This window comes from Rattus norvegicus, chromosome X, assembly GCF_021556685.1.
Source record: "Rattus norvegicus strain SHRSP/BbbUtx chromosome X, alternate assembly SHRSP_T2T, whole genome shotgun sequence".
Taxonomy (NCBI): Eukaryota; Metazoa; Chordata; class Mammalia; order Rodentia; family Muridae; genus Rattus; species Rattus norvegicus.
This window is the reverse complement of record NC_141554.1, coordinates 105,548,806-105,565,678: the sequence shown is the minus strand read 5'-3', so window position 1 is coordinate 105,565,678 and position 16,873 is coordinate 105,548,806. Positions and strand designations below refer to the sequence as shown.

The 16,873-nt window shown below is 41.6% G+C and overlaps 1 protein-coding gene across 1 annotated transcript; it reads left to right on the top strand.

Moving 5' to 3' along the window:
- Positions 1 to 1,660: 1,660 nt before the first annotated feature.
- On the top strand, positions 1,661 to 14,722 carry Xkrx (XK related, X-linked). The gene is given in 3 exon segments (NM_001012230.2): positions 1,661 to 3,137; positions 7,155 to 7,423; positions 12,773 to 14,722. Coding segments are annotated over 3 exon segments (1,347 nt in total). The 5' UTR covers positions 1,661 to 2,805; the 3' UTR covers positions 13,519 to 14,722.
- Positions 14,723 to 16,873: the final 2,151 nt, after the last annotated feature.

Sequence of the window (16,873 nt, the reverse complement as noted above, 5' to 3'; positions counted from 1 at the left end):
GGGGAGGAAGCTTCATCATCACCATTTGTTGGTCACCACTGTCATTGAAAACCACACTAAACATTCATTAGGCATCTTCCTTGTGTTCCTACTTCCATTGGGAAGGCAGAGCAAATGGAGTAGAAGGACTCGTAAAACAGAGTGTGTGCTGTGTACAGATGGCACAAGGATGAGGGTAGAGGAAGTTACAAATGGCTTGCCAAGGTTAAAGGTGGCCCTCGAAAGAAGATCAGCGTTTGGACTAATGGAGAAAGGCCTGAAGTGAGCTGTACATAGCATCAATGAGGCATAGAACGTGGGGTGAGCAGGAGGAATATGGCTAAGTGAGCAAACTTGCTGGACTGGTGCAAAAGGTGTGCAGCCTGGTGGCGTGGGTGACTAAAATTATAGAGAGGCAGTGGTGATTACAGATAGCCTTGGGTGTCAGACTGACTAACCAGTCATTTGGAAACAAAGTAGGAAGACTCTGTAGAGCTGTGATTGGGGGAGTGGTGAAGGCATGGGGCACAATACAGAAAGGCAGAAAGAATATTGCAGTTCTATCCCACTGTCTTTATAGCTTCTCTGTTTGGATGACTAATTCACGATATTCTTCTGAAGTTTTCACTCTGCCTGAAACATGCCTTGTAAGCTGCTTGCTAAAGCAGGTGACACACACTCTTTAATCCTAGCACTTGGAAGGCAGAGAGGCAGGTGGATGTCTGTGAGTCTGAGGCCAGCCTGATACAGAGTGAGACCTTATCTCGGAAAAACAGACAAAACCACAACCTCCCTCCAAACCAATAAAAAGAAAGAAAGCAGCCCAAAGAGATTATGTACTGTGTACTGCCAGACAGAGCACCCATCCTCCAGTTAAACCTTCGAAACCATCAACATTTTTTAAAGAAGTTGTTCTCGCTAGTATCATCTCCTTAGAGAGGGCACACAAGAGGAAGTATGAGACTCCAGACCAGCTGCTAGACCAGGGGCAGCTGTACCTCAGGAGACAACTTTCCGAGTGGAATCTGTCCTCCAGTCTGCCCTGTAGAAAGGAGAATTGAGGAAACGTCTGTAGACAAACACAGGCATACAGACTGACAAAGACAGTAAATGACAAAGACCAAGTCTATCTTGAGGCTTTTTTTTTTTTTTTTTTTTTTTTTGTGGCTGCTCTCTGGCCACTCCCTCCCATAGATTCCTTTTGCTGACACAGGGTCTGCTACATTTCTATTACCCCGAGGCAGATGTTTTTCTTTTTTCTTTGAGGTTTAGGATTATGCAAACGAAGCATGAAAACAAAAGCTCGGTGAGATGGGGGAGGATTGCCCTTAAAAACGGAGGCAATTTTAAACGCTCTTTAAGACCCCTCTCCCATGGATGGTTATTAACAGCCCTCTTGGCACTTCAGAATTTGGCACCGTTTCAGAGCCTTTTAACCAAAGTTTCTTCTAAAGCTTCTGCCCTGGCCTCTTTTTGTAAGAGCAGAAATCAAGGCATTTATGTGCTTTCCGCGTCTGTAGGCTGGCTCTGAGTTTTGATCTCTATCTGATTCAATCTTCCCTTTGCTGCATACAGACTTACCTGAATGGGAAACCTCTGACCCAATTCCTACTTAGGTTCCCGCTTTTCTGATATTATCTGGAGGGCAATAGGACCTGGGGAGGTTCAACCCTGCGGCCAAGGGAGACACACCTGCCTAACTGCGTGGGTTGAGCGAGTGTGGGAGCGAGCTACTTTAGCTAGCTGTGGAGGGCGGGGTAGAAGTGGGTGCATGCTGCTGCTCCGGGAGAAGAGGAAAAGCTGTGGCTCCCTCCTGAATCCCGGAGTCATGGTGAGAAATACTGCTAAAGACTGGTGCAGGGTCCTTTCGTGTTGCGCCTCGCTACCTGGAGCATCCTTTGGCTATTCATCTTGGAACTCTGGCTTATTTTGTTTTATCCAGCTCTCTCTCCCAGCCAACGCCACCACCACCCCACCCAAGTCATCCAGGTGCCATAGTTACCAAAGCCCAGAACCTGCCACACTTCTCAAACTGTGACTTTTGTAGCAAAGTGTCTCCGTGAAGACACCCCTCCAGCCTCTTCTATCGGGTACCACGCACTGCACTCCTCCGCTTCTTTCCGAGGAGACATCGTTGGGGACAGTGGTGGCATTACTTTGGCCCCCAGCCAGGCGGTCTTAGGGGCGGGGCTTGGAGAACCTACTTGAGAACATTTGCCTCCGTACAGGTCCTGAGAGAGCTCTGCTGAGCCCGTGAGCAGGCTAACTTATAGGCACAACCTAGCAGCAGGTTGGATGAAAACCTAGGTACTGAACTGAATCTTTGACAGGACACTCAGGCTGTGCTCCCTCTTCTACCTCGGCTCAGTTCTCTGCTGACTGGAAAGGATACACGGATGAGAATCCCTAAGGAGAAGCGGCTGAGGATGTGATGTACCTCCTCAAAGTAGCTACTCCCCTGCCTGGGGGGCTATGAAAGGAGGCTCGGCGGAAACAGCTGTTCCTTGCCTTTTCACACGCCTGGAATTGGACACCAGACTCAGTGCTGGAGTGCTTGTCCAAGTTTTTCAGCACATATGTTGAAGATTGCATTCCAGGGCCGATCAAGAGTGAAGTTCAAAGAGATCCCCCTGGACTCTCCATTCCAGACTCTTGAGTTAAGTCTGGAATCAAGGTGTCTCCTGTTCTGACTTGTTGATCTTCATTCAGGGACTCGACTAGCCACGGTTCACCTGACTTGGACACCAGTGGCTACGAGGGGGGAGGGCTCTTCTAGGGATGGATGGCGAAGAACTCTGAACTCCAGACGATAAGAGAGTCTCCACAATGGACAGAGTTTATGAAATTCCTGAGGAGCCAAATGTGGTTCCTATCGCATCTCTGGAAGATGTCATCCGTGGGCCTAACCCACGTTTTACCTTTCCATTTAGTATCCTCTTCTCCACCTTCTTGTACTGCGGGGAGGCTGCATCTGCCTTGTATATGGTTCGAATTTACCGAAAGAACAACGAGACCTTCTGGATGACATACACCTTTTCCTTTTTTATGTTTTCATCCATCATGGTTCAGTTGACCCTCATTTTTGTCCACAGAGACCTGGCCAAAGATAGACCACTATCATTATTTATGCATCTAATCCTCTTGGGACCTGTTATCAGGTGAGCATTTTTAAATCTCTCCCCAACCAACCTCCTTCAAACAGGTACAGTGGAGGATGAGGATAATGTTTACACAACTGATAGTGTGCTTCTAATCTAAACAATTCTTCCATTCCTCCTTGCTCTATTTCCCTGGCTCCAGTCCCCAAACCTTATCTGAAAGCATGGGTATTGCCATAGTAACTTTGTGGCATAGCTATGTATTCAAAGACCATAAGTGCTATCACCAATAAGTCTTTATTAGATAATTCTTACTGAAAGAATTATCTAATTTCACTTGTGTTGTGAAAACAGGTATGGGACAACAAATATGGTCACTTTGTGCTCTCAAGCTACAGCTACTGAGTGATTTTTTTTCACTTTACTTGGATGAAACCCAAGGTAGTGGGCAGGCTAAGTAAGTGCTGCTTCATTGAGCTATAATCCTAGCCTCCAGAGTCTATAATTTGAATTCTCCTATTTAGATGTTTAATGAGTGAATAAAAATGTACTCCTGCCTTCATTCATTCTGACAGTCAGTTTTAACACCTCGGACTTCTTTGGCCATTTTCAAAATTTCTAGAGTTAGTTGACATCTGGAAAGTACTTTATGTAATAGGAGGTAGCAAGCTCGTACTACAACTCAATGAAGTTCAGTTTTTGCTATTGGTAGATCAGTTTCTTGCTTATTTTTTGTTACATTTTTGCAGCAAATATACACAGATTGGAAGGACCAAAAGAAGGCAGTACACCTCTGTCTGGAGTCATTAATAAAGAGCGCTAGTATTAGGTATTTCCATTCAGATTGCTTCGAGCAAGATGAGAACGTTCTTAATTGTAGGGAGACAGGCATCTAGACCCACAGACTCATCTAGATGCTATGGGGTTTCATTATAGAGAAATAATTGCATAAGTTATGAGGTCAGGAGGGAGGAATGGATCAAGTTTGTCATGACTGTAAGAGAGACAAACATCTGTAGTCAGCCGAGGAATGTGGGTCACAGTGTTGATGTTGTAATCACAATAGGAAGATAGCTCATCAGAGATCTTAAACATCTGAAAGGTATTAAGAATGGAACCCTATTAATGAAATGTATTATTTGTGAATATATCTGTCAGTTGTATTTCCATAAATCTGTAAAATGTTTATCCATATTGTTTTAAACAAGGAGGAACTGGTTATGTTCCATCACAGAAAATGCAGGCTATCTTTACAAGGCAGTGGCTTGAATTAGGAGCTCTAAGTTTGGTCCTCCTTCTGTTATTCACTCGACGTATGGCCTCAGTGGCAACTCTTAAAGATGCCTTGAGCCTCGGTTCCCTCATCTGTAAAATAAATGGGTTAGACTAGACTCTGCGTTCCAAATCCAACTGCTCACAGGGGCTATATGTATGCTATAAATGAATGAAGTAGGGCAAGTCTTAGAAAATAGTCTCACATGTGAGAGAAATGGAAACAGAGCCTCAGTGTTAAAGAAATGGAATATCATGCCAAACTGGAATCTGGAATGTGCCTGTCTAGGAGGCAACCACTTTAAAACTTTAATCCAATGTTTCTATGTTGGAATCCAGACTCGGTATTGACAGATATAATTTTGAGGAGAAGTTAGTTCCAAAGACAAAGTTTTATGCGATATTTCATGATTTAAAATTTGGCAACTTACTAAAGGAAAGAGAGAGAGAGAGAGAGAGAGAGAGAGAGAGAGAGAGAGAGAGAGAATACACTGAGACATTCTATGTAACTAATGTGTAGATGTGACTAATATGGTCAGATGTAACTTGATCTAATGTTACTTTCCTGTTCAAAGTTTTTGAAGTCAGCTATTAAAGGAAAACTTTATCTTTAACTTGAAACCCTGGAATTTCAAGATGTTACTACAGACTCAGGAAAAAAAATTTCTGGTCCTTTTCAAAATGCAGTAAACCAAAATAGCAGCTGAAGAGGATGCACGCAGCTAGCCCTCGGCCCTCGGTTTTTACTTCCTTTTTCTGTCATTGTTTGTGGGCTTCTAAGCTGTCTTTCACTTTGCTCTATATAGAGCATTGTTCACTGTTTTTCAAATTTGCCATTCAGCTTATACTGCCCATGGATTGAGCAGCATTAAAACCCCAGTTACACTAATCCCACAGCAGGAAGAGTAATTGATTGTATTGAAAATTTTTATATACTTTTGAGACCTTCCTATATACATACTGTATATATCATTTCCACCACTCTTCCCTCCAACTCCTTCCATGTTTTCCTACTCCCTTTCAAATTCATGCTTTCCTGACTCTAAGTATTATATATATATATGTATATATACATATATAATAGTGTAATAAAATATGGTATAATAATATAGTAATATAATATATAAATATATATAAACACTCATTGAGTTCATTTAGTGTTATTCATATGTATACATGTTTAAGGCTGACCCTCAGTAACCACTAGTTGCCTGTAGTTCTTCAGAAGAATAATTGTAAATTCAGAAATTATACTATTTATACACCTATTTTCAAGGCCCATTCCTGGTTCAAGGCATGGCTGTCTTACATGAAATGCAAACATGCTTCTGGAAATCTATGTACTCTGGTTTGCTGCAGCTTAGGAGTAAGCAGCACACCCTTATGTAAACTAGCAAATAGTCCCATGTTAGACAGGCAGAAGACTTCATGCCACTGCCCCCATAGTTTCTAAGCAATAGTATGGATGGTATAGATTGTACTTAGACATTTTCTCCTAAGTAGTGAAAATTGCAATTTATTTTCTTTCCTTCCTTTTTCTCACCCAGGTTTGTCTATAGAAAGTGGAATTTTCAGGGCTGGGAAGATGGCTCAGTGGATAAAGTGCTTGCTGTGCACACAGGAAGATTTGAGTTTAAGTCTCTAGAACCCATGTACAAATGGACATCTATTCCCAGTACTCCTACAGTGCGATGGGAGGGAAAGAAAGAAAATCCCCAGAAGCTTGTGGGCCAGCTAGCCTGGTGAACACAAAGAGAATTACCTTAAACAAGAGGAAAGGCAAGGACCAATACCCAAGGCTGTCCTTTGATCTCTACACACACAAACTGTGGCACATGTATGCCTCACTATACACACACAAACACATACACACGCCATATGCATGAAAGTGGAAATTTCTTCTATACATACATACATACATACATACATACATACATACACACACACATAATGGATAACTAGAGCCTGTGCCCTCAATTTATTGGAGACACTTTCTTAATTTCTACTACAAATATTCTTGTCAAAAATGGTTAAGTTTCCATCCTTTTCAGGATGTGTGGGGGGGGCAATAACTCAGGTGTAACGAAACAGCATGTACTAGTTGCTTTTTTTTTCTTCTGTTTGCCACATGAGAACTGCCAGAGACTTTTGATTTTGATTGGGGAGGTGTGGGAGGGCCACAGCAGGAAATCAACTCTCAACAAGATTTCAAGGGTAATAGGTTCTGGTAAGGTTATTTACTTCATGAAGAATCAGGTTTAAAAGGGATCTCTCCCCCAACAAGAGGTATACAAACAAAAAAAAGAGATGTTTTCTTGAAAAAACAGAACCCAAGAATCTCAATTATGAAGCTGAATGCATTTATTAAAGAATGTTTGAATTTAGGAATTTAAGGTGTTGTGAAATCCAGGGCCTTTTGGAGCCCTCATCTTTCTCTCTGAACATAGTATTTCTTAATACCATTGTATTTGAGGCACATTTCAAAAACCACAGGCATTTTTGAGGAGATAAAACAATTCCTTGACTACAAAGCATTTCTGAAGTGGTGTTCTTAGGCCAGAGAGAGAGAGAGAGAGAGAGAGAGAGAGAGAGAGAGAGAGAGAGAGAGAGAGAGAGAGAGAGAGAACATAGACCCAAGTGACCTATACAAGGTATGGCCAACCCTTTGTTTCTTGTGTAATGAACAGAAGAAAGAAAATGCCAAAAAATTAATAATAATACTGCCTCCCCTAGATTTTTTCTTTATGACACCTTACTTTCTTGGGACAATTTTAGCTAAGTTCCCATGATGCTTTGCTCCTGCAGATGTTTGGAGGCCATGATTAAGTACCTTACACTGTGGAAGAAAGAGGGGCAGGAAGAGCCATATGTCAGCCTCACCCGAAAGAAGATGCTAATAGATGGCCAAGAAGTGCTGATAGAATGGGAGGTGGGCCACTCCATCCGGACCCTGGCTATGCACCGCAATGCCTACAAACGTATGTCTCAGATTCAAGCCTTCCTGGGCTCAGTGCCCCAGCTAACCTATCAGCTATATGTGACCCTGATCTCTGCAGAAGTCCCCCTTGGTAGAGGTGAGTGGGGTCAAGAGAAGGGAGGGCTCTGTTTAAACCAAGAGTGTAAGAAGTCTAAGCCTGAAATGTCCAATGTACTGGCTACGAGCCTCATGTGCAATTTAAAGAAAAAAAAAAAACCCTACGTTAAAGCACATTTTGTCAGTAGTGATGTTCATATTTCAAATGCTCAGTAACTATGTCTGGTTAATAACTTATTGGTTTGGGATGGTAGAGGTTTAGAATACTTTCATCATCACAAATAGTTCTCTTCAGCAGCTCTGGAACTTATGGAGGCAGACATTGCAGACCTGCTAGAATTTTTAGACTGGGATAAGCTGTATCTAAATTAAAATTTTTACAAACGCACCCACTTGCCACAGTAGCAGTCAGAAACAAATGGAAAGAAAAATTTCCCTTGTCACAGTGTTGCTAGTTGTTTACTTGCTTAGAGATGACCACCTTTAGAGTAAAGGTTCTCAAATATGTCTGCATGTCACATCATGTGTGAAGGTTCTTTTTCTTTTTTGTTGTTGTGATGAGATCTTACTTTTTATCCCAGGCTATGTTCCATTATATGGCCCAGGCTGACGTCTAACTAATAGTAACCCTCCTGCTGAGCTTTCCAAATGCTGGGAGTATAGATAAGACCTGGCATACCTGACTTGGAAGGTTCTTTTTGAAAAATTTCCTTCCCTCCTCAGACCCAAATTGATCACAGAGTGTGTGGGGAGGCCAGGAATCAGCATTTGTTAAAAAGCACCATAGTTTCATTAAAGAACCACAGATGTAATAATTTCTTCCCATGGTAATAAAGAGACAGAAAAGGTATGGAGGATGGTACAGGTCAATCAGGCCTGGTCCAAGGACTGACCTTTCTTGATTATCTCTGGAGGAAGTTACAAAGCAGCCACTGACAAAAATTCCTAATCATAAAAAGATGAATCTCTACATGAATAAGACCTCCAGCACAGGATGCAATGTGAGTCAGGACTGTTAAGGTCAAGATCAAATCTTGTTAATGGATTTTACCAGCCCGGGTTTGCCTCATCTGGTTGGGCAAATGCAGCTTCAGATGTGGGTACAGTTTGGCCCATTACTTTAGAAGTAGAAGGTTCTGGCCTTGTTTGGCAAAGTCCTGTCTCAAATGAGTGGAAAGGAGGCAACTCTATCCCCTTTGCTCCGTTAGCAATCCTTTATGAAGTTCTGTTCGCTTCTGAAGCTTTTTGCAAATGTACGCTTGACAGTAATTTGAGAAGAACATTGGAAATGTTGCTTTTCTTTCTGAGAATTTCGAGGGTTGGAAAACTATCTAGCAACATATACAAGAAGGCCTTACCATCTTAATGCACTACTATTTTTGTTTTATTTTTAAATTATAAAAGTTAGACCTCATAAAATAGATATAAAATAGAAAAGAGAATTCACCAAAAGTAATTTCTGTTATCCATTCAGTATATAAGCTTCTAGACACCAATTTACTATGTTTACATATTGCAGATGTAGCTCAATTGAACAGTGCCTGCCTGGCATGTTGAAGGCCTTGGGTTAATTACTAATATTACAGGGAACACAACACACACACACACACACACACACACACACAACACTCACAACACTCACACACTCACACACACTCATCACATTTGAAATACTCATTTTTTATGCATTAAAATATTCATTGTTCATAGTTCTTGCCTTTTTTGCCATTTTGAATGTATTCTCTTTTTTAAAATTTTAATTTAATTTTTTTTTTACTTATTCACTTTACTGCCCTTCTCCAGGGCACCCCCTCCCACAGTCCTTCCCCATTCTCCCTCCCTTCTATCTGGGTGGGTGAGCTGCCCTGGGTACCTCCCCCCACTTCCCCCGCACTTCAAGTCTCTGTGAGGCTAGGCGCTTCCTCTCCCACTGAGGACAGACAAGGCAGCCCAGCTAGAAGAACATATCCCACAGACAGGCAATAGATTTTGGGATAGCTCCTACCCCAGCTGTTCAGAACCTACATGAAGACCAAGCTGCACATCTGCTCCATATGTGCAGGGGGGCCTGGGACCAGACCAGGTATGTTCTTCAGTTGGTGGTTCAGACTCTGAGAGGCCTAAGGGTCCAGGTTAATTGACTCTGTTGGTCTTCCTGTGGAGTTCCTATCTCCTTTATTGCACACAATCCTTCCTCCTATTCTTCCATAAGAGTCCCCAAGCTCCAGCCACTGTTTGGCTGTGGGTGTCTGCATCTGTCTGAGTCAGCTGCTGGGTGGAACCTCAGAGGACAACATTCTCCTGTCTGCAAGTATAACAGAGTGTCATTAATAGGGTCAGGGATTGGTGCTTGCCCATGGGATGGATCTCAAGTTAGGCTCATTATTGGCTGGCCATTCTCTCAGTCTCTACTCCATCCCCCATGCCTCCATTTCTTGTAGACAGGATAAATTTTGGGTTGAAAGTTTTGTAAGTGGGTTGGTGTCTTTATTGATCCACTAGGGTTCCTGCCTGGGTATAAGAGGTGGCCTCTTCAGGTTCCATGTCCCCATTATAGTGAATCAGAGCTAAGGTCACCCCCATTGATTCTTGGACACCTGTCTAATCCCAGGTCTTTTTTTTGCCTTTCTTACAGGTTTTTCATACCAATTTTCTAAATAGATTGATTTCCAAGATCAGTTTGCCAACTACCACATCTTTTAATTTTTTAAAATTTTATGTGTACGAGTTTGTTCACACATGTGTATGTGTATCACTTGCATGCCTGATGCCTGGGAAGGCAAGAAAAGGGCATCAGATTTCCTGGAACTGTAGTTACAGGTGGTTATGAGCCACCTTATAGGAACTGAACCTAGGTCCTCTATAAGAGTAGCAAGAATACTTACTTGCTAAGCCACCTATCCAGCTGTTAAGCTTTAATTTTATATTTTAAAAATTATCTGTATGTGTATATGTATGTGTCTGTGTGGGGGAGTATGTGTGCCAGAGTTCGGGTGTCTTCAGAGGCTAGAGACAGAGGTATCAGATGAGCCTAGGGTTAGTTACAGGTAATTATGAGCTGCCCAATGAAGTTAATAAGGGAGAGGACTCAAGTCTTTTTCCAAATAGTAAGTGTTCTTAACTGCTGAGTCATCTCTCCAACCTCCATTTATTTCCCCAATCTTAAACAATAACCACAAAAGAAAAAACTCACTGAGTTTGGATTGAATTAAATTACTTAGGTATGGGGGTTTTATATGAATAATAAATTCTGTGTTGGATGCTGACAATAGGAGAAGAGTAGTTTAGAGAGGCAAGAGCAACGACTTTGCAATTCTCTAGTCATGGTTTTGGGGAAGGGGGAAGGAGGAGTGCAGGAAGTAGAAGACAGAAGTTACACACACTTCTCCAATTCTTGTACATGGAATTATTCATTCAGTCTTCAAAAACAACTATCTATGAGGTTATCATTCTCATTTTACAAAAGATACAATGGTAGATGCAGAAGTTATGTAAATCCTCCCCAAGGAGGATTTTGAATCCTAAGCATTTATTTTGCCTCTGACAACTCAGAAGTCTTCATCATTCCACAAACCTTTATCACGTACTACATTTCAGACAGTGTATGTCAGCTTGTAAGGGTAGAGCAAAATAGTTATGGTCCCTTCTGCCTTCATGAGATTTCAACTACAGTTTTTGGGCATATGTGACTAGAGTGAATCACTCTAGAAGATAGGCTTCTTCTTCCAAAGATTAGACTTCAGCTGCAAATGGCAGTTTCTAGGTGGCCCAGCACTTAAGAAGCAGAGACAGGATTTCTGTGAGTTCGAGTACAGCTTGGTCTATATTGCAAGTTCCAGTCCAGCCAGGGCTACAACACAGTGAAATCCTGTTTCAAAAAGAAGCAACAGAGGAGGAAGAGGAAGCGAAGGAAGAGGAAAAAAACCTCCTATGTCTCCCAGATAGTTTCAGTGTATTTTTCCTTTCTCACTGTCCTTAGAATGCCGTTCTATCAGTTAGGTCTGCCTTTTGTGTGCCCTTCCCATGTCAGTGACTTCTCAGTATTAGATGGAAGACTTATTCATTTTGAAAAGTTTATTTTGTGTATTTCTGTGAGTAAATTCTTGCATTGTATGTTCACCCAAAATTTCTAAATCAGAAACAGAAAAACAGGAAGGCATAAAAGGATAATTCTACTAGTTTTATTTGCTTACTTTTGTAGTACTGAGCTTGAATCTGTGGCTTTCTTTCTGCTCAGTAAGACCTTTGCCATGTAACCCGCCCAAAGAATTTAAAAGAAACTGATTCAAAACCCCATCAACATCATAGAAGAGGTTTTGGTTTGTTTGTTCTATGTTCTTTCTGTGTGTGATATTTTGTTTGATTGCATAGATTTCCGGTGTAGAGTGAGAAGTTTTGATACATGAATATCACTTCATATAATTACTATTTGTGTTTGCAAACTCTTCCAGAAAATTTCAAGTGTGAAATAGAACACCAAGCTGTACATTAGAGCTCCCAAATGTAATCATTTTGTAACAGAAACTTGGTTCTCTTTGGCAAAAACATCCTCATGTTCCCTAGCCCAAGCCTCTGGGAACCATTGCACTATTCTGTTTCTTTGACTCTAGCTCATTTCTGACATTCCACTTATAAATGGGGTAATACATTATTTTTATTTCTGAGTCTTGCTCATTTCACTCAGCATGAAGTCCTCGATATTCATCCATTTTTATTGCAATGATACAATTTCCTTCATATTATTGTGGAGTAAATCCCACAGCGTATGCATAGCCTTTTCTTTACACATGTCCCCATCAATAGACATATAGATTGTTTCCATGTACTAGCTATTCTGTATCTCGATGCTGTGGACAACATAACAGCATTCTTTGAGACACTGATTGTCTTTCCCTTGGGCATGTGCCCAGTAGTGGAATTTCTAGTTCTGTTTTTAATTATTTTCATGCTGTTTTTCACAGTGCCAATATCGATGTATATTCCAACTATGTAAAACAGTTCAATTTTCTCCATATCTTTGTTAGGTATTTTTCCCCCCTAAATCGTGGCCACCCTAACAGGCACTAGGTAGTATCTTACTGTGGTCATTCTTTGCATGCTAGCAAGGGCACTATCACTGAACTCTACCACCAGCTTTCACTGTGATTTACATTTTCATTTTTCTAATGATCTGTGATATTGAACATCCTTTTCTATATCTGCTAGTCTTTGTAATGATGCTTATTTGGGTGCATGCTGTTTGTGTACATGGCTGTGGACATCTATAGGTCTCTCTCTAATTAAGGAATGCCCCAAGCCCTGTCCATCAACTTTGGACCTTTGGTTCTGAGTATAGTCTTCACTGCAAACATCAACTTACCGCTCCTTCGTTTCTTTCCTTATTTTGCAGCTGTGTTAATGTTTTTTTCCCTGATATCTGTCACCTATGGGGCTACCCTCTGCAATATGTTGGCTATCCAGATCAAGTATGATGACTACAAGATTCGACTTGGTCCAGTGGAAGTCCTTTGTATCACCATCTGGAGGACATTGGAGATCACTTCCCGCCTCATGATTCTGGTGCTCTTCTCGGCCACCTTGAAGTTGAAAGCTGTGCCCTTCTTAGTGCTCAACTTCTTGATCATCCTCTTTGAGCCCTGGGTTAAGTTCTGGAGGAGTGGTGCCCAAATGCCAAACAATATTGAGAAAAATTTCAGCCGAGTTGGCACGCTGGTGGTACTGATTTCTGTTACCATCCTCTATGCTGGCATCAACTTCTCTTGCTGGTCAGCCATGCAGTTGAAGTTGGCAGACAGAGACCTTGTTGACAAAGGTCAGAACTGGGGACATATGGGACTGCACTACAGTGTGAGGTTGGTAGAGAATGTGATCATGGTGTTGGTTTTTAAGTACTTTGGAGTCAAGGTGTTACTGAATTACTCCCATTCCTTGATGGCTATTCAGCTTATTATTGCTTACCTGATTTCCATTGGATTCATGCTCCTCTTTTTCCAGTACTTGCACCCATTGCGCTCACTCTTCACCCATAACGTAGTAGACTACCTCCATTGTATCTGCTGCCGCAGACACCATCGGGAAAGGGTTGAGAACTCAGAGACATCCTGTGAGCCTGACACAAGGCAAAGTATTGTCTGATTCTTCTTCTTTTTCTCCTTCTTCTCCTTCTTCTCCTTCTTCTTCTTCTTCTTCTTCTTCTTCTTCTTCTTCTTCTTCTTCTTCTTCTTCTTCTTCTTCTTCTTCTTCTTCTTCTTCTTCTTCTCATTATAGGGTGGGTTTGGGGTTGACAAGAGCAACTGTGAAATTGAAGGAGTTGGTGAGATTCCTGTGTGTGAGTACACACAGGATCATTTTCTTGACTCTTCTAGTAAGCCTGTTGAAAGAAAGAGTGACCTGCAAATAGGTTTTACTTCTTTGTCATTGACTGCTATGTTTGGATACCAGCACTAGACACTGATTTTCATTTATCCTCATCCTAGTCAACTGAACTAACCTCCAAGTACTTCACTCAGGCTCTGAATTTCTAGCTCTGCTCATTTGTTTGAGGTATTGCTGAGCTTCCCTGGGTTGATCTAAACTCTGTCAGAACACATCTGTACTGATCGGAGAATGTGATGGCTTACTAATAACGAGCACCTCTCAGAAAGTAATATGACTGTTGTGATGCCTTTAACTGTGAGAGTGGCTGGGATATTTGTATTCCAATGAGGAACCCTGTCTAAGAAGGCGGCTCCATTATTGAAGAAAGCTACTCCCCAAATGAGTTAATACCCAATAGTATTTTACTGGTGGCCATTCAGCAAAGACTTCTCTTTTAAGAAATCCTTCATAGGCACCCCCTTTGGAGGGTGTGCAGAATAGGATTCCTTCCTGTAGGGACTGAGGCAGGATCTCATGTATCTCAGACTGGGCTCAAAGTTACTATATAGCTAAGAATGATGTAGCTTGAACTCACGATTTTTCTGCCTTTGCCTTCTGAGTGCTGGGATTGCAGATGTGTGCTACTGCATCTGGTTTATCTGGTGCTGAGGACTGAACCCAAGGCTAGGCAAGCACCATTTATATAGTACTAGGCACTGGAATTGGGTTGAGATAAGAGCTCTACCAACTGAGATATCCTTGGCCCCCAGAATGACTCTTGAGGAGTTGTGTAGGCCTCCAGCTACATTGAGAGAAATGTTTGAGTGAAATTTCTCACTTGGTGCCCCATTAATAGGGTTCCCCTCCAATCCAGCCTTTCTGTCTCTGCATTTTGTTACTTGATGTAAACCTCAGAGAAGCTAAACTATAATTTGAAGTGTTTACTGATATGTGAAATAAATGAAGATTTCTTTGTGTCTGCTACTGTCCTGGGTATTTTATTGATTTCCACTTAGGGGAATAAAGTAATATTGGCTAAGCCACCCCCTCCATGTTGTTTTATATTAGGCCTGGTAACGCCTCAGCAATATAAAGGTGGAAGAGAGAAAGAGATCACATGAGATTATCAACACTGCTGTCTGCTTCCAGGATTTTACTTGCTAATGAGGAATGTAGCTTCTTTTTCAATCTTCTTGTCATTAACAAGCCCTAATGGCACAACACATATATACTTGCATGAACCAACATGCTTCTATCTTAGACCTGTTGGTTGCTCTGGTGGGCTTTTCTGTTGGATGCACAGAAGGTAACCAAACAATAGATGTTCTTATGGCCAGTGCCCACTGGAAAAACAATTATCCCAGCATTGTCTGACAAACGATTGTCCCACACAGACCAGCAAAAGTGAGACGAACTCCTAAAAGTACATACTACCTGAGGAGCTATTGGAGTTTGATGGCTGCCTGGAGGAGGACAGTTTTCTTCAAGGATGCAGCCCTTCCACACACATGCATATGCAAGAAGCACTGAGTGGACTTCAGTGATGGATTTAGAAGGGAACAGCAATGAGGGGGTGTAGAGGAAGATTGGAATGGAGAGAATGACGGAGATTCGGTAATTTACTTCTAAAACCATTAAAGTTGAGCTAGTTATAGACCAGTTATAACTACCATGTTTTGAGAACTTGTAAATAACACAGTGTGAGGTCTTCTAACACTATCCACTTTTACTTTTACCATAAGTTTGCTTTCAGCACCACCCCACTTACTCTTAGGTTGAGAGAGCTCCCTCTTTTCAGTAGTGATCTGTTAACCAGAATCACTCTATTTCTTTACATGTATAGCATGGTTTTGCCAATTTTAACTGCTTTGGGGAGCTAACTAAAAAGATTGGTTATTTCATTTGGGAGAAGAATGTAATAATTTGGAGACAGCAGAAGTTTCTTTTTACAGTCTCAACTACTTCACACCATTTTTATCATGACTGAGCCTGGGATTGTTATATGAGACTCGCATAGTCTTCTAACAGCTATTTGGGGAGAATGTGAACGACATTATCCACTCCAAAGAACATTGCCTCTTCAGATCCTAAGCAAGATTTTCTTCTGCCCATTGATTACTGTGCCCTCATTAAAAGCAGGAATGGTATTTGGAACAATATAATTTGGTGCAGGAGAGCATGTTAATCAGATACTTAGAGGGAGAAACTACAAGAACAGAGAGACATAGGCTGCAAAAGACTGCCTCAATGTCAAATCAGGCAAACATTTCCATCATGAGTCCTCCCAGCCATGGTGACTTAATAGCCTAGGAATGAAGAGAGTTTAGGGACAGGGGTGTGGAGTAAATTCCTAACCTGAAAAACTTGCTGCCCTTCCCCTAGAGAAGGGAGAAGAGCTTCAATTGATGTATTATGCAAATGAACCCTAAGATGCTCCTCTGTGATAGACTTTCTGTTGCACAGCCACTTTCTAGTTACACAGAGAGGAAGTATGGAATACGAGAGGGTGGACAGGGGTAAACGTCCATGGCCATTTGCAAACACATCTGTGTAGGCTCTCTTTTTGCCATATGAAGTTCTTTTTATTTATTTTTTTCTCAGTACAGGGCTGGCACCAGTGCCATACACCTGCTAAACACATGGTTTACCAGTAAGCTGTATACAGATTCCTTTTTTCTGAAATAAGGTCTTGGTAAGTTACCCAGGTTGGTCTCGAACTTATTGGGTAGCCTAGGCAGACCTTAAATGTGCATTCCTCCTGTCTCAGACTCCCTAGTAGCTTAACAGACTTGTACTACCAGGCCCAACTATAATAACCTCTGAAATCTTAAAACCCCACAGTAAAACTTGTCTAGTATATGGGCAGTCTTGCTGAGTGAAAGAGGACACAGAGACTAGGCCAGCAAAGGCGTTCTGGAAAAAGGAAGACAGAACTATGGGGTTTGGGAAGAAGAACTACATTCTTCCATATACTCAACATGCTTTCAACAACTATTGTCATACTACCGGTAATTTTGGTAGGTTAACTATGGGTAAGTCAGCACAGAGGAAGGTGTCATAAATACATCTAATCTAATAAATTTAATGTAAATACGAAAGGATATTCTATATTCAATTTATATGTTCAGTCCTC